Here is a 27,714-nt window from a genome sequence, read left to right on the forward strand (position 1 = left end):
ATAAAAATTTAGTTAAATTTTGCCAAGATATATGATTTAATTGGAACTTTTCACATGTTTCAGATTATATATTTATTTATACTTAAGAGTCAATTCAGTTTTAAAATTCGTGTTTATTAATTAGTAGGTTACTGAGGTTATATATCATAACAGTTTCAATAATACAAAAAATATCCTTAATGTGTTAGTTTTATACTTAAGGTATCCGAACACGTTGAAAAGGTCGATTTTCGCTAAAAATGGCATTTTTCAAAAAATTCTTTTATTGGATAGACCAGCATTTCAGCTATCCAAAACAGGTTTACTTTTGTATCTACGTTAATTAGAAGTCAAGATCTTAATATTTTCGTAATAATCAGTAAACCGGAAGTGCCGATTTAAAGGGCCAAAAATATGTTAAAAATTTGTATAAACACAAATTTAGTTTTAAATACGAAAAATGTTTTGCACAGAAAAACACAAAATGCCAATGAGAGTTTCACTTGTACCTAATTTCATCTTGAGTACCTAAAGATGTCTTTGTTGAGCTCTGAATCCTCAGATTAGGGGTATATACGTAATTATGTATATGGGGTATGTATAAGGGGTATGTATTTATGTCTGTAATACATTTTAACGAAGTTTTTATAGGATTACTGAATATTCTTAAGGTTGTTGGAGTGTATCCTAGTGCAAATTCAGCATTTTTGAGCATTTGCTGAGCTCGAAAAAGACAGAATAAATGAACCTAAGCAGCATTCACTGCCAAATGCAAAAATTGCCAGAAAAAAAAATTAAACGATTAAAAAAGGAAAATTATTAACAGATGAGGAGGAAGAAGATATTACCTATAAATGTAGTGAATTTTAAATATATGCGCCCATAATTTATTATTAAAACAGGTTACTGTATACTTTAAATGCATTTTTCTCAAAACTGATTTTTACTCATTTGTTGCTCACTTCAAATCAAATAACTCAAAATATAATTATCACTTTACTATGAAATTTTATGGACTTGTCTTTATACTATTTTCTAGGGAATGAACTAAAAGAATTTAGATTGAATGAATATTTTTTAATTTACAGCCTTTTGTTTGAATAATAACGTCATAAATTTTCTAAAAATTTCATGATAAATCTTCAAATGGTTCTAAAATTTTTATTTATTATTATAACCACACGTTTGTAGTTCATACCCTAGAAAAAACTACGTAATTTATTTTGGCATAAGTTTTCTTTGGATGAGAATAATAGTTTTTGGTGTAGCCAATTTGAAGTTTTTAAAGAATTTGTTTAAATTTATGCTATTAAATGCCAATTTTCAAAAATTATGAATGTTTATTTCAAATATTGACATTTTATTGTTAATCTTTAATAGTCTTAAACCCAGAAATATGGTTAAAGTATGTCTACACCATGTTTTTCTAAAAATGTGCTCCGAACGTGTTCGGATACCTTAAAAAACCTTTTTTGACTTAATGGAAAAAATAACGCTTCATTCGAAAACCTGTGCTTTGGAATTTTTGAAGCATTTTTTCTATATTTCTTCGATGTTTAGAAATTACATTAAAGATTTTCAGTAGAACTTAATAGCCAAAAATATAACTGTAAAAATTGTTATAAATAAACATTTTTCATCGCTTTTTTTAGGTTATTTAAAAATTACCGTTTTTTTTTTATTTTCTATGTCCCCCTCCTTTACCATATATTATTATTTTGAAATATTTTTATTATAAATTTCTTTATTTTTAACGCCATTGTCTTAAATTTAGAAAACTCTGAATCGCTGAAATATAATGATTTCCTATTGATGCTGTAGTCCATGACAATAAATTTTTGGAAAGCAGCTAAATAATATTTAATACAAATATTAATAGATTAAAGTACTTTCAGGTTTGTTAACATGTATTTTAAAATCAAAAGAGAGAAGAAATTTTGAGCACTTCCCGTGCCAATTGCGTAGCTGAGAACAGTAAATACTCATAACTCATTAGCTTAAAAGAGAGAGAGAGAGAGACAGAGATTCCAAAAGTTGAAAAAATTAATTCTGCTTAATTAATTTTTCTAATTAAAAAATATAAAAAAAGGAGAAATACCTATAAATTTAGGAAGTTTGAAAAAAAGTTCTTCCTTTTTCCTTTTTTTTTCTTCCTTTTTTTCATAAATTTTCACTTTTCAAGCACAATTGCTATATAAAATATCTGCCTGAAATTCGTTTTTGTTTATAATACTATCTAGAGATTGGAGCAAAATATGGGAGAAATGATATATGTATGCAGCTTCTAAGCTTTAAAAAAAATTCTAAAATCCCACCTTCCGAAAAAAAATGATTTTTTTTTTTAAATTCTTGTTATTTGCAAGAATTTTGAATTATTCCTAAATTTTGTTTCAGTCCTTGGTTAATACTTCAGTGTTTATATATACAGAATAAAACATAAATTCATTGAGAGTGCTTGAAAAACGATCTAATTTAGGGTAAAAAATTCTTAAATATTTGAAAATTTTTTTTTTAATATGTTCTACTATATGTTAAGTTTTTGCATAAATGCCATCAGAAAAAGGAATAAAATTGCTTCAAATATCATTATTAAAAAGAAAAGTCTTCCAATTTTAGTTGTATATTTCAAATGCTGAAGCAAACCATTATCATTTTTAATCTTGTGAATACTTCTTAATTCTTTATAGAAATGTAGGACACTGGGAAAGTGTAATCATAGTTAATCGTTAAATTCGTCTTACTTTAAGTTAAGCTCTAGATGCCATACCTTGTATCGGTTCTTATAAGCTCGGATAATTAAGTTGACCTAAGCATACATATAATAGCTTGAGTTGGTTCAGAAAAATTCCGGTAATTAAATTAACCATTTGACATACATATCATGATGCAAACTATATGAAGCGTTTAAACAGATATAATTATCACGCTGCATTTCAGGCAATCATTACTGCTCCAAAAATATTACTATCCCTGAAAGCGTTTAAAAATAGCAAATCAAAATGCTTTTTTAAAATCTAAATGAGAGAAGCAAGGGACCTGGAGACAGAGAATAAATTTCCTTCCGTCAAACCTTTTGTATTGGCCTTCACTAATGAGAAGGAAAGCACTGTTTTAACTAGTTATGATTTTTAGCAAATCGCATTTTTTAAACTGAGAATAACAGTAGAAATAATTGTTTCATACAAAACCTAATTTGAAAGATTTGATAGTTCTTAAACTGCAATGATAGGAATAAATACTTTTTCTTGGTTATATTCCTCTTTTATATGATGAAGGCCTGAAAATTCTATCTTTGGTTCTTTGGAATTTACTTGGCAGTAAGTTCGGGAACATGTACGTCTTTATTTAAATATTTCTGCTTTTGTTCTCTTTGAGCAATTGCAATTCCTTCAGAAAGAGAAAGGAGTTTACAGCCATGCAAAGTAATCGATCTGTTAAAAATTCATTTCAATAGATTTTCAAGCAGTTAAAAATATGTCAAAATTCTTACCACTACATTTTATAATGATTATCTCTATATTTCAATATATTTTAAGTTCCTGCTCGAACCTTCTGATTTTTTTACCAAATGCTCATAAATCTACAAAGCAGATTGAGTTTTCATTAAAGCTGCTTTATCTATTCGGAAGGAGGGGAAAAAAAAAGCTACTGAAAAACAAGGGGAAATACCTTGCGCTTGAGTAATACTGTATGGGATACAGGGGGTTACTTGTCCGGGAGTTAAGTTCTGAACGCCCCCTTCCGACTGCAAATTGTCGCAGCTGTCGGGCATTCAGAAGAGGGTTGGGTAACATATTAGTCGGCGGTCACCCAGAGTCACATGCCTTTCCTTTTCACCGCCCTGCCCACTATTTACAAGCCGTCTCCACCCTTACACCAGTTGTGCCTCACTCGGTAGCTTCAGACAGCGTGTCCCCACTTTCTGTCTGGGACAGACGAACTAGAGTGATTGTGTAATCCGTACAAAATTTTCAGGACGTGATGTGATTTATATTGACAGAAAGACATTTATTCTCATTAAATTGTCTGAATTGCAGTTTATACATTTAACCTAATTTTAATAATAGGGAAAATAAATTATTTAAAATATTTATAAATTACTAAAAGATTTAGAGAAGCAAAACAAGGGATTTCATTTTCCCGGGAAGATAAAACAAGATAACTATAATTAGGAGAAACTATAAAAATTGTGAAATGAAATTGCGGAAGATTGGGAGAAATCGCTAATATAATAAGGAAAATAAAATAACATATTTAATTAAATGAATGTTACCAAATCGAACAATTTCCAAATATTTAAGCACACTGATAATGAATATTGGATTAATTATTCCATTATAAATTATTTCGCATTTCAATTTTTTCAATTAATATTGACTGAAATAAAGCTGTCTAAATCCGTCTAAAGCCTCCGAACGTCAGAATTTATTCTGAAAAGATATTTTAAAGTTTCGTATGTTTTTTAAAGAAAATCCTAAGTTCTTAGAAACAAACAAAAAAGTTATGAGGCAAAGAATAAATTACACTTCTGTATAGTATAGATAGTGAATACAAATAATGAAGTTGCTTATTTACAGTATTTTTAGGTTCCATTAAACTTTGTTGGAACTTTTGTGCAAAGTTTGGAAGCCCTCCATCTCTTCACCAAATTCCAAAATTAGATTTTTTATCGATTTTAATTACTTTTTAAGCAACAAATTATATATTCCGCTGAAATAACGATGATATACTTTTAAGAGAAATAGATACCGTATCTTGTTAATAATAATAAATCGAGATTCAAGTTCAAAGTAATTTTAAACTTAATGGCAAACGTTTTTTCAACATAATCCAAATATTCTAATGTAAAATTTAACAATGCCGTTGACTTGTAAATTATTCATCAAATTAATAATTAAAAAAAATTGAATTTTTTTAACGAGTTGACAACATGAAAATCTCCCTATGAATAACACCTAAATTTAAGCGGTACTTAATTTTAATTAGAATGAGTTCAAGAGCACGGAACCTATAAATCAAAAGACGGCTGAAAATTAAATAATCTTGAAAATAGCACAAAAACATCTCAAGAATCCCTCCCTCCCAAGTTACAGAATCTCTTGGGAATCGTCTTCTTTGTAAATTTGATAACCCGGCCTTGAACACAGTATATCCGAACTTGTACTGAAAGAAACGAAATTTTTTTCAGGATTTATTCGATTGACATAAGAATCAATCATGAAAATATAACGTATCTATTATTCATTGTATAAACTTAAGGCAAGATTTCCTTTCTTTTTCATCTTTCTAAACAATCTAATTCTGTAAGGATATGTATAAGCTAAAATCGCTTACACACTATTAAAAAATACATAATAAAATATAAGACTGATTTACAAATTCATTATTTTCTCCCAGGTATCCATATACGGATGTTCTTTTTAACGAGTAGTCAAAAATGATTTTGTTGGTTTGTCATATAACCAATGACATCAGTAACAATCAGCTAATATAGACCCAAACTACCTTTACATTCGGTGGTCTGGTCTCTCTAGTTTTTGGTTTGGGATTTCATGCTATAATTTAGAAAATGAATGTCATAAGAATAAAATTTTTAAGTTAACAATAAAAAAATTTTTCAATAGCCTGATACTTTTTTTTAATCAATCATTAACTTTCATTTTCACACGATTAGCTAATTCATGATTTTAAAAAAATTAGGTTCAATTATAGTTATGATGAATTGCACAGAAATAAGGGTATTGAATATTTTTACTGGACAAAATGAGAAGAAAATGTTAGTTTAAGATGAGAAAGTTTAAAGTTTTGCATAAATGTAATGAAATATATTTAAGCAAATTTATGAAAACTATTGCCTGTAATGAAATTTTTGAATCTTTCTCAGTTCTTGACCTCTTTTAATTAACATTTTTTGAACCATTTTTTTTAGAAAAAAAAATGTTTAATGGCATTAAAAGGCATGGTATGAAAAGTAGTATAGAAGTATCGAAATTTAAGGCAAATAAATACGTGATTAACTTTTACAAAAGTCTTATAAAAGAATGGATATTTACCATAAAGTCATATAGTCATAAATTAATTAAGGAATTTTATGTTTATGATATAAAATATGATCAAATTAAAGATGTTACATAAACATAATAATAAATTAGAATATTTAATTTCAATAATGTTTTGATTTTTGAAAAATTATTAACATATAAGTTTTATTTGCATTAGTTTGAAACTTCGAGTTTCGATTTTCACATCTTATGTTATGGAATATTAACTAATAAATTATGTTAAATATTAAATGCAAATTATCCTCGCTAATTTAAAGCGCGTTTTCGGTTTTGTTTGTGGTTTTTTTTTTTTTGGAGGATTTTTTGACACATCAAAATTAGAAAATTTATTAGTAAAATAAACAATGATTATTGATAAATAAAAGAATTTCTTTTTGAAACAAAAAAGATTCACTTGAATTTCATTTTCTAAATTAAAATTATACTTTTTCAACAGTTTTTGTCAGAAATATTGTAAAGATGAAACCATAACGAAAATTGCAGCGAACTTTTTTTTTTGCTTGATTTCAATCAAGCTTGAAACTAACAGGTGATTTAATACTTAAATAACAATTCATGTAGAAAAACAAACTTTACATTAATTTTAAAAATTTCCAATAAAATATTTATAAATATTATTTGTATAATGACAAAAGAAAGAAAAAAAAAAGATTCCTAAAGGTACAGATTAACCAAACAGCTATATAAATAATTATTAACTTGCAAAAGCACGTCATTCTTTGAGTATTTAAACAATAAATTAAATAGAAAGAGTTCTGAAAAATTTGATTTTATTACTGTACTAGATTTTTTAATATTAAAAAAATTCATTAATCTATAATTCATTATTATAAATATTAAGGATTCTCAAAATCAGATAACATAACAAGTATACAATCAAAGCTTAATTTATTTAATCGATTACTTAATGATTATATTTTAATGACAGAAAAATATTTTCTTTCAGTAAATTTAAATGATTGCATGTACCTTGATTTCATTTATTACTGCTAGTTTATATTTCATTAAAATTATCGATATGAAACATATGTATATAAATTCAATATATCTGAAAAATCCTTTTCAGCCAACAATTCATCATGATCTTTTATATATTTTGATAGGCAGAAGTCATTTATACTTGTTTAGAATCCAAAAAATTATATTTCATTTATGGATATGAATTTATAATAATAAAGATGCGTGTTTTGGCTCTCATTAGATTATATCGGCTGCTCTAAAAGCTACCATCTTAGGACCTATATACTTTGAAGGATGGAAATGTGTAATCCGGAGCGAATTTTTTTTGAAAATTTAATTTGAATTTTAATTAATTAAAAATAAAGTAAATTGTTTATATTACTCCCGATAATATTATTATTTGAAACTGATTTTTGAACGATTTTAAATTTAAAAAAATTGTCTTTTTAATAATATTAACTTAATTATCTAAATATTTCTAGATTTTCTTTTAGTTTAAAAAAATTCAACATATTTTATTACAATTTATCTTATTATTGAAACGAAACTCAAACCTCCTTCTTTGTAGTTTCTATTATTTCATCTTGACTTATTTCTCGATGTTGATGGTTAAAATACAAAGATATGGCTTATTTCTCCATACTAAGTAGGTTTTAGTAACAGGCATACTTTTAATAAATCAATCAAAGTTTAGCTTCAAAATTAAGCAACGGCTAAAACTTTTATAGTGCCCCCATTTTTAAACACTGCTGCTTTTTTTGTTATATAATTCGGCGTTTAAAATTGTAGATTGAAAATTAAGGAAATATATATCACAGTGAAAAGGTTTCTAAAATAGTATGAATTATACCAATATATTGTAAATTTGAAATTTAAAATATTTTGTTGAGGAAGCCTTTAAAGCATTGTTACAAAAACTATTTAATAAAAGAAAATGTAATATCATTTAAACTCAGCGAATCATCTGATCGCCAAAACTGGCTAATCTCTACTAATAATAAAGATGGATGTGTGTCTCTGTTGGCGCTCTAGAATTTATACTGTTTGACTACATCTTCCATATTTGGCGTATGTATATTTTAAAGGATAGAAATGTGCATTTCAGACCAATGTTTTTGAAATTTTAATTAGATTTTTAGTTAATTAAAAATTAAAGCTCCGTTTTGGCAGTTTTCCGGGATAACTTCCGAAAATATTATAAGTTATTTTTCTATGCAAAATTTTAAAAAATAGTTCTTTTTTTAATGACATTAATTTAATAGTCGTGTAAATTTTTCCTGAATGTTGGCAATTTTTTTAAAAAATATTCTTTTCTTTCATTTACAATAATAGATTAAAAGTTCACCTGAAGTTCAAACCGTTTACATTTTTCCATCAAATGTTTAATCGCATGATTTGTTTCCATCGTGTTAAGCTAAAGAAGGATCCTATTTAATATCTTTGTAATTTACGAGATGAATAAAAATATGAGGTTACAATATTGGGAAATTTAAAAGATGGATAAAATAAACAATTATGTTTTAAATAGCTTTATAATATCATGAATCTGGTCTTCGGTAGGAATTTTTATCTATACAACGACCAGAACATGTGTAAGACTATTAAAATAAAGCGGCTCTAATATTTGATAATATGGAGGAATCATGATATGAAGTTAATAATAAAATAAACATATTTTTTGCTGACATCGAAAAGAAACGGCGCCGAAAAATCGGCATTTAAAGAGTACCAATAGTTATTAACATCAACGAAGTGCCTCATTTTCAAATCAAGCCCAAATACAGCATTTTCATCTGGATGAAATGAATCGTGATATTCTCTTGTAACATTAAACGTATTTCGAGTGGTACGATGTTCTGGTCCGATTCGCAACGCATCTCCTGCGATGCCTTTTGATCCAAACAGAGGAGTTCACAATGTAGGAACACGCTACTGAATGCGGCAATAAAACTGATTGACAGCAGCGTTTCGAATCAAGAGGCGCGAACAATCCCTTTGGAGGAACCTTGCGGAAGGGGGTATGAATTGATCGGAATCGTTTGGCCAGGGAAGGTCGGAAGGACAGCTGCTGTGGAAGTGACTGGTTGTTCGATCAGAGAGGAGCATTAGATGCTAAAGTATCGTTAACGGATCGAGGAGCACTTGAGTACAACGAAAAAAAAAATCATGATGAGTAAGATAATTTCAATTATGATGAAAGAATATTAAGGAAATTTATGCTCAGTTTTCTATATTTACAGTTATATCAAATTCAATTATATTCTTGTACTGAAATATTTATTTTTTTAAATTGGTCAAAATTATGGAGAGACTTATAAGAAGCTTTTGTGCTTTTTATTAATACTTTTAAGGAAACATTTATAGAATTTTATGCTTCCTCTTTTTTTTAAATGATTGAAAGAATCTGAATATTTCGGATTTTTGCTTCAAGTTCGATAATTTTATATATTTTTATGTCACTTTCTTCTACAGTAGGAAGTATTGAAAAAAGATGTGATATTTATTCTTCAATCACTACATTATAAATAAAAGTACTTTGCTTGTTATGGTTTCTTATTGTCTTATGATCAAACCTTTGTATCAACAACAAAGGATAACTCTGATACGTCTAACTTAAAGGATTCTAAATTGCAAATTAATTATATTGATTTAAATTGACTTTCTTTGTCCTATACTTAATAATTTGTTCTTTTTCTTTTCATTAGAAAATTTAATCTTTTGAGAGTAAAGCTTTATGAACAAATCTATATTATTAATAAAGGAGAAAATGAGTGTGTCTCTGTTTCTTCGAATACGCTAATGTTCTATAGGACAGGATATTTGATTTAGAGCTATCAAATTTGACCCAAATATACTTTATAGTGTGGAAAAGTACACTTCGGCGTGATTTTTTATAAGTTTAAATAGAAATGTAAGGAATTAAAAAAATTAGGAGGAAACATGGCACTCTTTCGCCTTAAATCCTGTAAATATTGCTACCCAAAAATGATTTGCCAAATAGTGGTAAATTAAAGATATCGGTTCAAAAGTTGTGCACATTTTTCTTCAATTTTGGAATTTTTTAGTAAATAATAATAATAAATTTTCAATAATGCTTTCCATTATTGTCCTCAAATCTAAACTGTTTTCTTTGTTCCGTCAAATATTTTATCTCCTGATTTTCCTCCTCTGTTGAAAACTAAAGAATAATAATAATAATAATAATATATATATATATATATATATATATATATATATATATATATATATATATATATATATATATATATATATATAATATAACATGGTGAATAAAAGAATCCTTATACGAGGAATAAAAAAATGGAGTAACAATACCGTGAAATTTAGTTGAACCGAGCATTAAGTCTTTCATTTAACGTTTAACTTTGATTTTAATTTAGTGCAACTGAAATGTCTTTTTTGACTATTTCGGGCTGCCTAAAAAACCTATTTAATAATAATAAAGAAGAATGTGTGTGCTTTTTTCTCTGCCATCTGCACGACAAGTAGTCTGGTATATAGCTGCCAACTGTTGGCACATATAAATTTGGAAGATGAAAATCTGTATATGAGATATTTTTCAAAATTTGTGTTAATTAAAAATTCATCGAAATTTTTGTATTTTTCATTGTAACTTCTAAACAAAAAAAATTTTATGAACAAAAATTAACATTTTTAATGATATTAAATTGTTTGCTGCATGAATTTTCTAATTTTTATTAATTCAAAAAGAATTTTAAGTATGTTTTACACAAGTATATTTCAGTGGGGATGTGAAATTCAATTCATTTTCATCGTTGCTACTAAAATTTCATTTTGGCATTTTTTTCAATTGTTAATGATCAGGATATGAAGATACGGCTTATATTTCCATGCTGTGTAAAGTATACTTTTAATAAAATTTTAAAAATTATGTTACATTTTTAATTAAGTAGCGGTGAAAAATTTTTCTAGTGAGTCTATTAGTAAGAATTGTTACCGTTTGCAGTGATATAATTGAATGTATATTGATAAAAAATTTAAATAAATGTACAGAACTGCGTAAGGCTTCTATATAATATGAATTGCATGTCTATTAAAATTTGAATTTAAAAAATATTTTGCTAAAAAGCCATTAAAACCAACTTTTACTAAATATTTAAATAAAAATTTTAGCAACCATTCATCCCGGTAAATCAAATGATCGCATAAGACCGCTAGTAAAACAAATTAAAAAATACGTGTACAATACTTGAACAAAACATGCATTGCTGTCATTCAAAATGCCTTGATTGATGATTATTAATATTTGCAGATTATGGGTTTTTAGTCAACTAATTTTATTTTTATTGAGTAAACCAATAATGATTTACTCAAGGAAACACTGTATTTAATGGCTTATCTTCTTTGAGGCTGCATTTGAAAAAAGTTTAAAATGATTCAAAATTTAATATTCAAAGCTTCATAACTCCCAAGTTTTACTCGCAGTAGAGTGGATCTTTCTTTATCTTTGACAGACAAATATTTATAATTTTATTTCATTAAATACTAATAGGACGGAAAGATTATATATATATTCAGATTTTGTAATTTTTTTCAGTGATGAATTTGGCGATTTTTTGACAAAAAGAACATAAAATACAAATTTTTACGCCATTTATCTAGATGAGGTATACGTCTATTTCTACAAGTTTCGAAATCATTTATTGGATCACGATTAGAGTGAACATCCTGTAAAGTATTATATATTTAAAAATTCTGCATTTCAGGAAATTTTAAGTAAAAAGAATGTTAACGAATAATGGAAATAACTTGAGTTAAATTTATTAAATCCTCAAAATATGATTGATAAATTAAGAAAACGTAGCCCTTCCCCAATTAACCATGTTTCCTGTTGCTCAGCATTGCCAGGCAGGATTTTCTGCAAATCTGCGTCATGAAACTGATAAAATGATATGTTTACATTTACAAACATTTTAGAATGACATTGAAATTTATTGTTATTGTAACCCTCTTTTAAAATGCAAGGAAAACTGCATGTGTGGAAGCTACCCTTCCTCAAATATTAAGTGCAAATTACGAGAATAAATTCAAGCAGTCCTATTTAAATGCTGAGTAGCTCCTAATTAATTAGTCCTGTATGCCCTTTAGAACTCGACTGTTGCATTTAAGTTTTGCGTTCAAATTTGAATTACTTCATCTGCAAGTATTATTCAAATGCAGTAACTTGAATTTATGACGATTGTTGCATAGGTATTAAGATTCCGCTTCACTGCTTCCCAATGACTGAAGTTGAAATTAATTTGAATGTTTCCGTTAAGAAATTCGAAATTGGAAAAATCTATGAAATATGTTTCTTAAGTAATGGTGTATTTCATCAAAAGATAATAATCTAATCATAAGTATTCTTGATTTATGTAGATTTTGTTTTTAAATCGAATAAAATGTCATGAAAGGTTTGGGGTAAATGATACATTCATAATTATTTGTTTGAGCTTATTGAGTTAATATAAATCTATGCAGTTTATATTAATTCAATAGTAGCATATTGAATTACATTAATTCTATTCCTATTATATAAATTCTACAATAATAGTAGCTAGTTTCCAAATTTTTAGAAATAGATTTATAATTTCGATTTGAAAAAAGGCTTCAGATAATGTAAAAGAATTTTATTTTATGTTACAAAAGTTAATAAATGCTCTATTGTAAAAAATTATCGAGATTTAATTATTATATTTTCCAATCCTTTTAGTTCAAATTAATAAAATATTCTTGATACATTAATAATTCAAGCAAAAAAAAATTCCTTTTGAACTGAAAATGATTAAATTATGAAATTTTGAATTTGGTATTAGATCATTTTAAGGACCACCTCGAAGATAGTTCAATGATTAATGGGCAACCATTTATAGTCATAAAATAATGAAATTCAAAGCTTCATAATTCGATTGGTTTTAGTGATCTGGATTAAGAAAAAGAAGGCTAATGTGTCAAGAAAATTTCACTGAATACGGCAGGGAATTATAGAAATGAAGACTTCATAATTTTTTTCGTAATTACTCTTTATATTGTTTGAGTTTATTAATTTATAAATTCAAACAATATATAAAATAATCCTGCACACCAATAAAAGCATTTTTAAAAGCGTTACTTTATGTGTTCTACTTATAACGGTTTGAAAAATTTCTTTTGGGTTATTTTTATGATTAGAAAAATAACGGTGTACTTTCTTTTACCTTTATACTATACTTTATATATTCGATCAACAATCTAAACCAATGAATTTAATTATAAAATTGTCGTCTTAACAAGCCATATCACGAATACTAATTAAGTTTTCATCTTATGACCTATTAAATATATGTAACGTTATTGAATATAAAGAAACATACAATTTTTATATTTTGGTTTATACATATTTTGAGTACAAAATATGTATAAACATACATATTTTGAATAAACATATGTACAATACATATTTTGATGACAAAAATGACAGCATATCTGATTAAAAAAAGTTGTATATCGTTTTTTTAAATTTGTAAGATATTATATTATTAAATTTTTTATGTAAGTGATAGTCTATTTAGTTCAGAATTCAACCAATAAATGGAGAATTTTCATTATTTATTAGCCGCCTTTGTCGACTAGTTAATTCCGCCAAGAATATCGACTAAGCGATTTAATTGAAATTAAATCGCTTAGATGTACTTTCCTATACATAAAACTATCAAATTATCATACATTAAAATTATTTTGTAATAATAGTCTTACATATTTTCTATTTATTGTATCTATGAAAGCTTGTAATCGTGACCAGTCCAATGGCATCATAGCGTTATTAAATTGTAATCAGGTTCACCTGTCTCCTAACTTACGCGATAATGCAAATTCACCTTTTATTCTTCATGTAAACATCATAGATATTTCACAAAATCCTTCTTCCTTAATTTTCAGCAATGGAAGAAAATCCCTCGGTTAAATATTTGAGGAAACAAAAAAATCGACGAATTTCAGGTGAACAATGTAATTTTAAAGAATAATTAATTAAAATTCTTAGTTTACATTTTCACCTTTCAAAGTACATATGTGCCAAATTTAGTAGCTCTAGATTTAAAGATCTGGTATCTATATCGCCAACAGAGACACACATTCATCTTTATTATTAAATGAGTCTTTATTTTTTGATTTAATTGATGACGGAAGATAATCTTCAAAAAATAATTTTTAGCACTTAATTCCAAACTCATTTATAAATTAATAAAATAATGAATAATAATTAATATAATGATGCCATCTAATTTTGTCTTAGCTGAAAAATTGAAATAATCTCTTGTAAATTTATAAATTCACCATTGAAACTTACACAGTTGTACATTTTCAATATTATTGATATTTTTTATAGGATTTTTCATTATAAAATGTATGCATTACAATGAAAATATTATGGATAAACTTTATAATTCATAATTTTTTTAACTGCCGTAAAGTTTTTTAAGACTATCTAATAATTATTAATGTTACGGTAGAACGATTCGATAATGAATAAAGAAACAAGACTCCTATTCTCCTGGTCAAAGAAGGAACCGTTTAGTGCCCTTTTATTTTGGTTTTCAACAAATGTAAACTGGGGAAAATAGGGAATGTGCTCAAAATATCAATACTGTGTGCATTATTCAAACTTATGAATATTTATATGATCTTGTTTTAGGATGTCTTTATATAATAGAAAGGGTGTGAAATTAAATAAAAGCGAAATAATAATAAAAATTCCTTTCTTTTCCTTTTTCTTTTTCCTTGTGCTCGATTCGTATTAATAAATTAAAAAAAAAATCCTTTTTTTTTTTAATGCTGCACACGTTTTGTTTATTTCTATATTCTTTTCGATATAATTATATCTATTATTCATATATAAAATTAATTCGCATACTAACTCTAACTTTAATTTTTATTTCAGTAAATACAGGTAAAAGTGGGATATTCCATATACTTCTTCACAATGTCTAGAGCGAATTTAAAATACCCGCAATATTTTTGTTTGAAGTCATTATATACGAATTCTGCAATTTTGTTTAATACTTAGCTTTGATTTGATATTAAGAAATACTAAAACTATGATAAATTGTGATTATCTTGCTAAAATCGGGAATTTTAAAATATCAACTTAAATTCTAAATAAAATTTCTGTAATCCCGAGTTATGAATAAGAATTTTCTTTTATTTTTTCTAATTTAAAAGTGCTTATTTTAAGCTCTTTCGATCCTTCTTATTATAACCTATTAAGTAAAAAGTTTTAAAACAATATCTTTTTAAAAAAATTTATTTAAATTTCAACTATTTTTATTGAAGCTGTACAACTAAATCTTTCAAGAATTGAGCAAATAATTGCCTTTGCTTACTACATTTCCATTAAATTTTCTGATTAAAGCAGACTAAGTAATAAATGGTCATTAAGATGAAAATTAATTACCAATAAAATGATAATTATTAAATCGATAAATATTAATTACCATTTCATTTTTTTGTTTTTATTTCATATTTTTTTATTATTTCTATAATGAATTGAATTGCAATGTAATGATTCTATAAATTCTATTATATGGTCATTAAAATGAAAACTATTAATAACCATTAAATTGATTATTATTAATGACTACTTATCGATTTCAATAACCATTTCATTTTGTTTTTGTTTTTTATTCCGTATTTTTTATCAGCTCTATTATAAATTGAATAGCAATGTAATAATTCCGTAAATTCGTTTCATGTTATTTATAATTTCATTTTAAATTTTTATCTTTCAATGAAATGCGTAAGTATGTTTATTAATGCACAAAAGTTACGATTTACCTCTTTTATAACCATTTCGTATTTCGCAGTCAGAAAGAGACTAATTAAGTGGGTTCAGTGCGATTTCGAAGGCAAGCATTCGAAGGCATACAGTTGAGTCGCCTGACCTTCGACTTCAAGTAGATAGATGAATTTGTTGAAGGGAATAAGTACGAAACCGACAGTCAGAGAGTTGAGAAGGGTTGTCATAAATATGATTTTATTGAAATCAGTGCATATTTTCTTCCATATTTCTCATTATTAATGTATCTTCAGTCGTGTGTATGGCACACTTTGATTCACGTTTATCTCTAAAATTCCACAATTCTTACATTACTCTCATCAATTCTTTGGTGAAGGCTCTAAGTTGTTTTTAAAGAGTATTAATTTACTTCATGCTAATTTTGCTTTATACGTGTTTGCATGCTAAAATACGTAATATATTACAGTGATTACAAGATTGCAATGATAAATTTCCGGTTAGGAAAGCAAGACTCCTGCCTTGGGTCACTAAACTAAGAGGAAACGCAAAAAAAAAAAAAAAAAAAAAAAATCCTTTATATAGCTATTATTAGTCCAAATTGCAAATAAAGAAATTTAAAAGAAAAGCAAGCTCTGTTAATTTTAAAATATTAGGATGTCATTAACCTTTTGTTAAGTGTGAATAGTCAAGAAGCTTATCATTTTATTATGTTCATTTAGAGATTGCAGTATTTATAAAAACCTCGTGCCTGCTTATGTAGTATTGTATATAAATGTAGATGCTTTGCAGATACAGGTCATAAAAAAGAAAGAAATAATAAAATATTCATTTTCAAAAAATCAATAAAATAAAAAAATTAAAAAAAAATCATTATGTTGATCAGGTTAAAAAGGTAGTCAAAAAAGATTGTTTGAAAAAGGTAGCAAGTGAAAAAGGTAGTTAATTAAATTGACTAATTTATTAAAAGGAGGCCTCATAATATATCCTACCTAAGACCACAAAAGCATAAATCCGCTATTGTAACTTCATGAAAATATAATAGATATACAAATAAAATTTTTATCTTTTACTTTCTGTCCAAGCATATATGACAGCGTAATGAAGGTCAGAATTCTAAATATTAGAAAATTCAAGTGATTATTATCTGAAGATTAACAAAGTCCTTCAATTATTACTTTCCCTCATGTAATCAGAGACACAATAATAAATAAGTTGAAATAAAAGTATACGGAAGCCCGTCATTTTTTTTACCACTATATTCCCAACTTGAAATTCATACGCCCTCTGTTTGGAATCCCCCATCTTCCAGCATTTAATTCACCCTCCTCTTCTCACCCTCCCGGGTCGGCAAAAACTTTCCCTTCTAGTTTGCGTTTCTGCTTTTGAGGAGGTATGCGACCGGACTTCGTAAATACCGTCCGGGATGACGGAGTGATCCCACCGGGAGGAAGGCCGGATCGTCCGGGATTCGACGCACGTAGGTGTAGGCCCCCTCTCATCTTCCCCGCACGGCTTCGTCGCTTTCGATAAAAACTGTGTTTGACGGCATTTAAAGTGGCAGCCTACAAGAAGGGAGGGCTATTCTTCTTCGCTATTCTTTTTCATGAGTACGCTTGCGAATGTTTATTTCACTTAAAAATAGGAAAGTTTCGCTTTGTTTTGTGTTTATTTTTCTCCCCATAGTCTGCCCAGAAAGTAAAATGGAATTCTGTTGGTGAGCTTGGTTGATTCGTATGGATGAAATAATCTGACGCGCTCCTCTAGTCAGATTGGTTTAACCATCTTTTAAAAATAATTATCACCATTTGGTTCTAAAAATAGCTTTCATTTTCAATTTTAGCCTTTTTTGTAATGCGGTATTCTATGTTACTTAATTGACAATTACGTGTACTGAGCAGATCTGTTTACATTCAGTGCAAAGAATTTATTTCTAAATTAATATTTATTTCTTATCATCAGTTCTTTTAGGAATTAACTACATTATTAAAGAAATATTTGATATCTTTGAAAGATGTATAAATCAAATATTTGTATATAACTCTATACATTTTCAAACGTCTAAAATTTCATAAGGTAAACATGAACGTATAGGTGCGTGTGTGTGGGGGGGGGAGACGGATTATTAAATAGATTAAGCAACTGTCTGGGTTTGTCTCAAATTATAGAGCCCTAGAATCCTCGAGATTGTTTCTGACATTTCCAAAGTAATTTAAATTCTTGATTCCATTTAATTTACAAGGAATATGCCATAAAACGTAAGATAAAATTAAGTATCAGCTGAATTTAAAAACATTATTAGAATAACATTTCTAATTAAATACGCTTAGCAGTTTTCATATTTTGTTTATAAATACTAAAAATAAATTTGTTTATGACTTTAAAAAATGCCTATTCTTATCATTAAGCATCATTTAGATCATACTAAAACAACTTGCCTTTTTTTCATGAGCCAAGTATTCTTGCCAAGTATTTTTTAAATTTCAATTTTGAATTATTTTTATATGTGAGATATTGAAACAAATTCTCTTCCTTTTATGCTCTTATAATCGGTTTATTAGAGATTAAAATAAAATCGATATAAGATATCTGGTTTTGGAAACTAGTGCGGAGAAATGAAGTAAGACGTATATAAAGTAAAGACCCCGTAAAGTTGTTTGGGCTTCAGAACATAAATAAAGAACAACATAAAAGCATTAATCTCTAATAAACAGGTTTAAAGTTGCTAATAATAATAAAGATGAATATGTGCATGTGGTGGCACTTTACAGGCCAGACTGTTTAACTTGCAATTTCTTAATTTGGTACATAATACCTTGGAGGGTAAAAAGGGGCACTAGAGAAGGATTTAAAAAAAAATTAAATAATTCATTAAAAATTTGGCATTTTTAGCGATAATTTCCAAAAATATTATTGCGCAAAAATAAACATTACACCATTTTAAAATTTAAAACTATATATATATTTAATGATAACTCCTGCAAAAGTCTGCAAATGTTTCTTGAATTTTTTAAAGTATATTTTGCTTTTATTTGCTACAATAGATTACATTTTGGGGATGGAATTTAAGCCTTTTTCATTTGATGTCAAATTGCGATCAAATATTTGATGGCGTGATTTTTTTTTCCATTGTTGAAAGCTAAAAAGAATAGAATTCTGCTAAAATTTCTGTAGTTTACAAGTCAAATAAAAAAAAAATGAAGTCACAATACCGGAATATTTAGAAGACAGATAAGCCGTACATTTGCGTTTTTAATAGCTCTATGACGTCATTGGACTGATTTTCATTAGAAAGGTTCATGCACATAATGAACATATATAAGATTATTAAAATAACACAGCTTTAATATCTGACAATTCGATGGAATCATTTACATTAAATTATATTTAAACGATTTAATTGAAATTAAATATAACAAACATTTCTAACGAACTAATTGGTCTCCAAAGACGTTTAGTCCATAATAAATTTAATTTTCATGCAGTTACTTTCATTAAATTTTGGAACCACAGGGCACCGTATTATTTTATACTTTTCATAATTCATTGCAAATTAAATAATAAGAGAATGCGTCAGAATTTATCATAAAGGAAAGGATAATATATTGAAATTATATCGCTATTAATGGTTTTTTAATTCAACCAAAAATTGTTATTGTTAAGGTTTCTAATTAAATGCACCATTCCTTTAAAATGATTTATACTATTTTAGTTTAAATGCTTTAAAGATTAAAATATTAATTTGTCACATTATATCAAATGTTTTAACTAAAATGGGTTTTTTATATATCTGAAAAAATATTCTTTCTTAGAACTATGTTGTAATCCACGCCCTTTTAAATATATTTTTTTTATAAATGTGAAGTGATTTTTCATTTCATTTTACTAAAAGAAAACATTAAAGTACATAGATTACAATAAATAAAAATGCTTTTAATGCATGAAAGAAACATGAATACAGAATTTATAACATAGTATAAAATTGTATGTGCTGTGTATATTGTAACATAGTATATACATTAATTATTTTTCAAATATAGAAAATACGTATGTTTACTTAAGTGTTAATTTTTTAAAAAATCGTATCAAAAATTGCATTTAGGAGCTATACAATATTTCCTAAAATTTTAGTTTGATTTATTCATTAAAATTTCATCGTTTAAAGACCACATAAATTAAAGTTTGTCATCTAATCTAATAATTAATAATTAATTAAATATGATATAAAATAATTTATTTCATTCATATAATTTTATATAAGATACTATCATTGAAATATTTACTTTTAATAGCCTTTGATGAATACTTATTGTATAAAAAAAATTTCTCTTAACATTTTCAGGTTTTTCTTTATATATTAAAATTAATTAAAGAAGATAAAACTTTAAAATTAAGTAGAAATGCTATTAATTATCAGTAAAAGCGTTATGAAATCTAATAGCTATATAATAAGCTTCATTATAAACAGAAAAAGGTAAACAAAATTTACAAATATTTTAAAATTTAATTTTTTATAATTTATAATAAATTGCATCCTATAAACTATTGTTTATAAAAGATATGGGGAAATAAACGTTAAAATTCTCAAACACATCTTGAATGATAGCTTTGTATCGAACAGAAGAGATTAAATTTTATTAAACGTTAAACATTTTGTTCAATAAAATGAAAACAAAACATCTTAGATCGGAGCTTATTCTTTTTAACATTTATAAAAAAAGTCTCACTAACCAAAAAGTTTCGGGGACAAATAGCTATTTTTTACTGGCAGGTTTTTGAATTATTCGAAGTTTATACAAAAAATGAAAAAATCATATTGTAAATATTCATCATCATAACTCTAAGATTTAAATGCATTCGAAATATCGTAAATTCATGCATTTTTCCATCATAAAGGCAGAAACGATTAAATTTGTTCCGAGACATGTTTGTGACAATAAAGAAACTGAGAGGTTAATATGCCAAACTCGTATAACTTTAAAAAAAAATGTTTTTTATTGAAAAAAAAAAAAAAAAAGAATTTCATCCATGGTATGTTTTCCTTCAACTCCCATGTGCATTTATAAATTAGTTTCCCCAGTGCAATTATAAACTAGTTTGGTTTACTCAAATTCACGTTAATATTCTTGTTATAAAAACTGTCTTTCATATGCAACCTATATTCTATGATCATAAATTGAAAAATAATGGCAACATTTTAAATATATATTGTTTCAGAACATTTTTAATTATATAATATTTAAAGTAACACTTTTAATGTAATAAAAACAAAGAACTATGTTTCCTAGCTCTTTTTCAACTAAAAAAATATATATATAAAGAGTAACTGAAATGATATTTAATATAAAATAACATATCCCACAATATTAATTTATTGATTTGTCCGAAATCTGTAGATCCGTATGGCTGTAATTTGAATATTAAAATGAACTGGACAAAATAATTTAATATTAAATTCAAAAATGTGTATCGCGACGATGTAATTTCAGTATCGAATATGCATATTTGAATCAAATTATAGACAAAATATTTGAAGTAATAACCATTTATAACTGAAATTTAATGAAGAACAATGCTATTATCCCTATAGAAACGTGCTTTTGCTGCTGGGCGGCGCAACAAGGAAAATTTTCTTTGAAACTAAATACTTTCATCGGAGGACGATACAGTTTAAGTTCTTAAAATTCCTTTTAAAGCTGCTAACTAATGCACTATCGCATGCGAAACAGATAACACTTTAAAAGTATTAAAAGCATCGTGAAGAAATTGCTGCAATTTTCCTTCTAGATTCCAACGAGAAGGCATTTAGCTATGAAATAAAACTCGGAGCTTGCAGATTTCTGGTAATTTCTCCGAAATCATAACGGTGTTCGAATTAGGGGGTGGAGGATTAAGGAAGGGTGCAAATTGTAATCTTCGAGCAAGGCCCTCGGGGACATAAGAAAGCAGACTTTAAAGCAGCAGGGTGGACGGAGGGTGAGCAAACACGAAAAGATGAAAAGGAAATGGCTGATATCGTGTGGGAAAACACTCCACTTTTCAATCTACGATCCCATTGATACACGCCGGAAAACACCCCTATAAAATGCCTTCCGTTCAAAAATTCGGGGACCGTCTCCATATAAAAAACGTGGAAATTGTTTTTGAGAATTGGTAAATGCGGAAGAGTACAATTTCCTGAGCAGTTTGTGGAATTGAAAAAGTTTCTGTTCGCTATAAAACAGGATACAATGCTTCCGGTTAGAAGTTTTCAGTTAGGGTTCACTGTCTCTATCGAAGAAAAATTATGAAAGATTCTAAAATGCTCTTGAAGAAAGTTTTGGGTTTTATTTTCATTCATTTTTAAAATGAGGATATCATGAAATTCCATAAAATTGCTTTAGATACTTTGATGAAAGTGAATTATAACCTTATGGCTGAATTTCGATTTGCATTTCTTTAAATATTAATATAAAAATTTAGCTGTTTTGATCAAAAGAATGAACAAGACGGTAGCATCAATGTAATTTCAGTATCCTGCGTAGCTGTAAAGATAATTTTTAATTCGTTATATTATTCAGATTCGTTAGTGCTATGTTAGATTTTTAGAACTTTTCAATGGATTTAAATTTTGAGATTTCTGAACATAACTTTTTAAAACATGAATGACAAACCTGAGAGGCCACCTTTAAAAACACTGGAATAGGGGAGGGGTCACGGAAATTTATTTCATTATGCGTTTTTATAGAGATTTAAATTAACTTTTAGTGAGAAAATTATTTGCCTCAGAAATTTCATTAGCATTTTAAAGTTAAATTAATAAAGAGAATAACCTTCCATTTTATTTAACAATATTTCTTAATTACTTTTCGTGTTTATTTCAAGTTATTAAATATTTAAGAGATTGAATATTAAAATATAAAAAAGATATTCAAGAGATTAAATATTTAAAAGTAAGAAAAATACGAGAGATTTAAAATTTTGGTTTCATTATATTTCACCATTCCTAATTTTTTAAAAAGGAAAAATCGTAATAGATTCTGAATAAATAAATAAATTCTAAATATTATATTTATAATAAATAAATAAATATATTTAAGCATTGTGAAAGTTTAATTCGGTTCGCTCTAGAAGAATCATCAATGGATTAAAATATTCAATATATCAAAAATATCAAATTAAGCATATTTAAATCTACTTAAAATAACCTCTATACATCTGGATAGAATTATGCATTATAATAGCAATCAACAATTGACGCAAGAATCTAAACTGCATCCAGATCGATACATTCCAATTTTAAAATCCTACTCAACTATTTTGTGACATACTGAGAGCAAATTTTGCACTACAGAAGTAAGTTCAGCAAGTATATAGAATAAATAGATTTATTTATACTAATTTATATGACAAAAACCACATTTGGAACGTCAATAAATTTTTCTGTATCTTGTTTAATGATGAGTCGTCCAGCAAAAAATGAATAATTTTGTCAGCTTTCTGAGTTTTAACTTCTCTCTCTGACCCAATGCGTTCTCTCAATAAAGTTTTTTTGTTTCTTTCGAACCCCCCCCCCCCAGATCACCCATAAACAAAACATCTGGGTTTGATAATTTTCTTGGAGTAACAAGAGATTGCAAGTGTCACCTCTGCGGACTTGGGTAGTAAACAAAAACACTTGCAGATGATTTGTTCAGCACGATTGGATTGTTGATCAAAACATTTCAGTTCAGTATCATAAATTCAACATTTTTGATTAATTTCTCGAATTAGAAAAGGACAAATAAAAGGTCTGATATCTTGAGATGAAATTTATATACTTTGCACAGTCTGAATGTAAAAGTTAACTTCAGTGTCTTTCAAAAAAAAAAAAAAAAAAAGTAAGATTTCGTCTTCCATGGATCATAACATTTTCTGTGATTGTACGGATATTTTTCTTTTAAGGAAATCCCGATTCAGGCTAACTGTTGTGATTTGTAAATTACTATTGTTAAATTTATCTTTTCTGTCTACCAGACCATTCTGCTATTTGCGTTTTCGCAATGAAGTATTAAGAGCCTGGAGATTATATTTACATTAATTATCAAACTGAAGTTATTTCGATTAGGTTTTTCAAAAAAGCTAGCATATTGCCAGAAAATAAAGACCAACTATTTCTCAAGTTCAAAATAATGTTTTCAATATTGAAAATTAGAGACTGCATCTTTGAATATGTTTCCCCTTCATAAATAGAATTTTAATTTTCAAAATACAATATGTCTCTTAAAAATGGATAGCTATAATATGGACATTATATACTTTATACATATAAAATGTTAATTATGTAAAAATATTTCTAAACTAGATGATAAGAATTAAATTTGAACCAAAATTAAAGTATTGCCTTATTTGTTTGCTATAAAATCAAAGAATTGACACCGTTGAAGAAGTGTGATAGAAGAATATGTAATAGGGAGAGAGAGTAATTTTTGCCTGTCCGGACTAAAATAATAAATAGCTCTAATATTTAACTGTTGTATTTTAAATAACTATTAAATGGCTTTTATTAATGCATAAAACTACTATAAAAAGTGCTTTAATCTAATCTTATTATTATTATTTTACTTTTACATAAAAGTATTGATACAAAATTCTTTTAGATATATTTGAGCATTTGGGTTTAAATTGTATTTCAACAAACATGTATCCCATTCTTTTAAATGATTTATTATTCATGTTTGTAATTTAAATTAAATAATAAAAATGTTAAAGAACAGAGAAAAGAGAATAAAAATAAATTTTGTGTAGTTTAGCTATATTAACGTCTCGTTTTGAAGCATTGATAAGTTTAACTAACATTTGTGTAATATTTTGAATGTATTAATTTAATGTCAGAACAGCATTATATTGTTTTTGATAAGATTAACGTCGTGCAAATTCTTGTAATAAAGTTTCACTACTTTTTGGTTGTGGATTATTATTGTTGAGACTTTAGAGTGTATGAAATCTATTATCAAAGTGCACAGCATTAATAAATCGAATAAATTCTCAATGTTTTTCATTAAGGGCGGAAAAAATGCTGCTTTAATATGATTGTGTTAAACTTTACAGTCTGCTAAGATCAGTTCGGCGAGAGATATTTCTGGTAAACATATACTAAAAGCATTAGCAATACTTTTTTCAAAAATAAATGAACGAGAAAATACAGATTCTTTTTTTTTTTTTTTTTTTTTTTTTTGCTTTTGTTTTGCAATAAAAATTATTTAACTAGACATTTGAAATAAACGGTTTTGCGAGGCAGTTTGCACTAAATTAGCATATGAAAATTACGTAAAACTTTGGTGGAGTCATGGGACACATTTCAATACTTGCACCGGAAAAAAACTCTTAAAAAAATGTTGATTAACAGATATCTTTTCCAATGTTTATAAATATATGAAATACATGACTAACGAGGAAAATAAATATGAGTATTCATATATATATTAATAGTTTGATGTCAGTTTAATAAATAATGCTCTCCTTATTCTTGTTTTATAAAAAGAAAACTTATAAAGAAATAAGAATTTTTTCATTTACCATTTTTATTGTTAATTCATTGACATCAAATCCTAATAAGCATTGAATCGTTATTAAATATCCTTAAAAAAGAAAGTATTTATTTTTCAACTCGATTCATTCATTCATTTAATGAATTAATGATTTCATATCATTTAAAATAAAATTAAAAAAAGTATAATTATTATAAATTTTTTTTTGAAAGTATGACGTTTCAAAGTAAGGCTCATGGAGAAAGAAAAAATCTTAATTTTAGATTATCTTGACTGCTCTGTTTGATTTCAATTGATTGATTTTAGCCCTAAAATGTGGAACCGTAATAGCATATACAACAGGATAGAACAGGCTTAAATTTTGGAAACAGATACTCGAAAGCGAATCGGAGTACTGTAGTTGTGTTTTTCTATACTAAGCATCAGCTCACAAATGTCATTGTTTTTAATTCCCATCAGTTTCATTGATATTATAAAAATATTTTTCTTAATACATTTATAAGAATCTGAAACATTTGCTTCTGTATATAACAACATCGATCAATCATCAACATTTATTATTTAATTCTGTTTATTGTATTGCCTCAAAATCGTAATTTGGTTCGTCTATTATTTAATCATCTCAAAAAGATCTGATGGATTTCATATTTATTAATAAATAAAATTCAGTTCGAAATCATTTTCACATTTTCAACCGAAAAAAAGTTAACTTTTACTCTTCTATTAATTCGTCAAAGGGAAGTTAAAATTCTTGACAAAATAATTATTTATTAGCTCGACCATTAATATCTCTCTGTCTCTAACAAATATTTATTATTAATAATGAATCAAGGAATATTGAATTACAACTACAAGAGTTTTCCTAAGCTTGCATTGAATACTTAATAATAATAAATGCAGAAAATTGCTTACCAGCTGCAGATGCAAATCTATCTCTCCACAGAGCTTGACTCTGCAGGACGTTTGGCCAATAAATATGTGGCCTTCCAGGAAAGTCCCCCAGTCCAACTTTAGGACCGCCGAAATACATGCCAGCACCCATACCGAGGCTGAGCCGGGGCAATGCACTAAGAGTCCCAAGCGTAGGAGCCGAAGTGGACACCGGCCGCCCTAGTATGTCATTGATTCCATGGGGCGTACCAGAGGAACAAGTGGGTGTCAGCGGCGAAGGCTTCAAGGTCTGACTGCTTGGATAAGGAGTTACGCCGTTGGGTTTCATGTCCGCCATAGAATGTAAAGCAGCGAGGGGAGGGTTTCCCAGTAAAAAATTCTGTCTTGATGCCTCCATGTTGATGTTGAGCATAGACAGCATTGAGCTTGCCGCCGTAGTGGCAGGCGTGTTAAATTCCAGCATAGTTCTTGGAAGGTTCAGATTGGAAATCGAAACAGGAACCAGTTCGCTGCCGTTTTTGGGAACTGAATTACAAAGAAACGGGAAAACTAATTTTTTCTTACAGCAAATAAAGCATGACCACCAATCTTTTAATGCGAGCCATAATGGAGAGTCGATGAGAACAATGAATGTATCAAAAAGTGGTGGACACCTCCAGAGGAGCGAGAGTTGCTTAACTTTCAACTTAACTCCACACAATTGCTGCAGGAACGGCCCACATGAACCGGATGCCAAATACCAATGACGAGCCTAAGTGAGTGAAACGAGGGAAAAGAACCCTCCCGGTTTGGGGGTGGGCGGAACCTGGTGATTGTTTACCATTGGTGCAATTCTCCCCGCAACGGACCAATCGGAAGCGGCACCGCTCGCCGAAGTGGCGGAACAATGACAAGGGGTGGGAATGTGGCAGTGGCGGTTTATGCTATCATTCCGGACAGACGAAATTGCGCCTAATGAACCATGGGGACACTCAATAAAACCCTCTCCGGTCCGATTGACGCGTGCCCCGCTATCACGTGACCACCCCTTTTTTCCTCGTTCTCTCCTTTCTTTTTTCTTTTTTTTTTCTCTGGATTGTGGTGCTATGGTCCGGCGAGATAAGAGACTAGAGTGCGTGATAGGGCATAATGCTACCGTTTACTTTTGTTAAGGCTGGAAGAAATATGATGATTTAAGCTATATCTGTTATCAAGCATTAAAAGGACACTCTTATCTTTGATCTGTTCATCATGGGGAGGGAAGATTATAGCTGTGTAATCCATCTGCTGCAAAATAATAATACCGTGTATTACAAACCCAGTGTGCTGTTAAGAGCTCTAGATTTCAAGAGACGGCCCTAATTATACACTTTCAATTTACTCTTGATTTTATTAAGTATTTTTTAGAGACATAGACTTTTATCTGATTTTATTTATTCGAATCAGAAATGTTAATCAACTTGCAATATCCATTCTATCGGCATATTTAAAAAATGTTTTACCATGTAGTTGATTTCCTCTGGTATTAACAAGTATTTAAATT

General features: G+C 27.7%; 1 protein-coding gene across 1 annotated transcript in view; it reads right to left on the reverse strand.

Annotated features, from left to right (window-relative positions):
* LOC129981584 (homeobox protein Nkx-6.2-like) overlaps nt 1–26,912 on the reverse strand; it is a 43,689-nt gene extending 16,777 nt beyond the window's left edge. The window contains exon 1 of the mRNA XM_056092483.1: nt 26,214–26,912. Coding sequence (XP_055948458.1) covers nt 26,214–26,655 — 442 coding nt within the window. The 5' untranslated portion in view covers nt 26,656–26,912. The remainder of the gene's footprint in view (nt 1–26,213) is intronic.
* Between the last annotated feature and the right edge of the window lie 802 nt (nt 26,913–27,714).

Source organism: Argiope bruennichi, chromosome 8, assembly GCF_947563725.1.
Source record: "Argiope bruennichi chromosome 8, qqArgBrue1.1, whole genome shotgun sequence".
Taxonomy (NCBI): domain Eukaryota; kingdom Metazoa; phylum Arthropoda; class Arachnida; order Araneae; family Araneidae; genus Argiope; species Argiope bruennichi.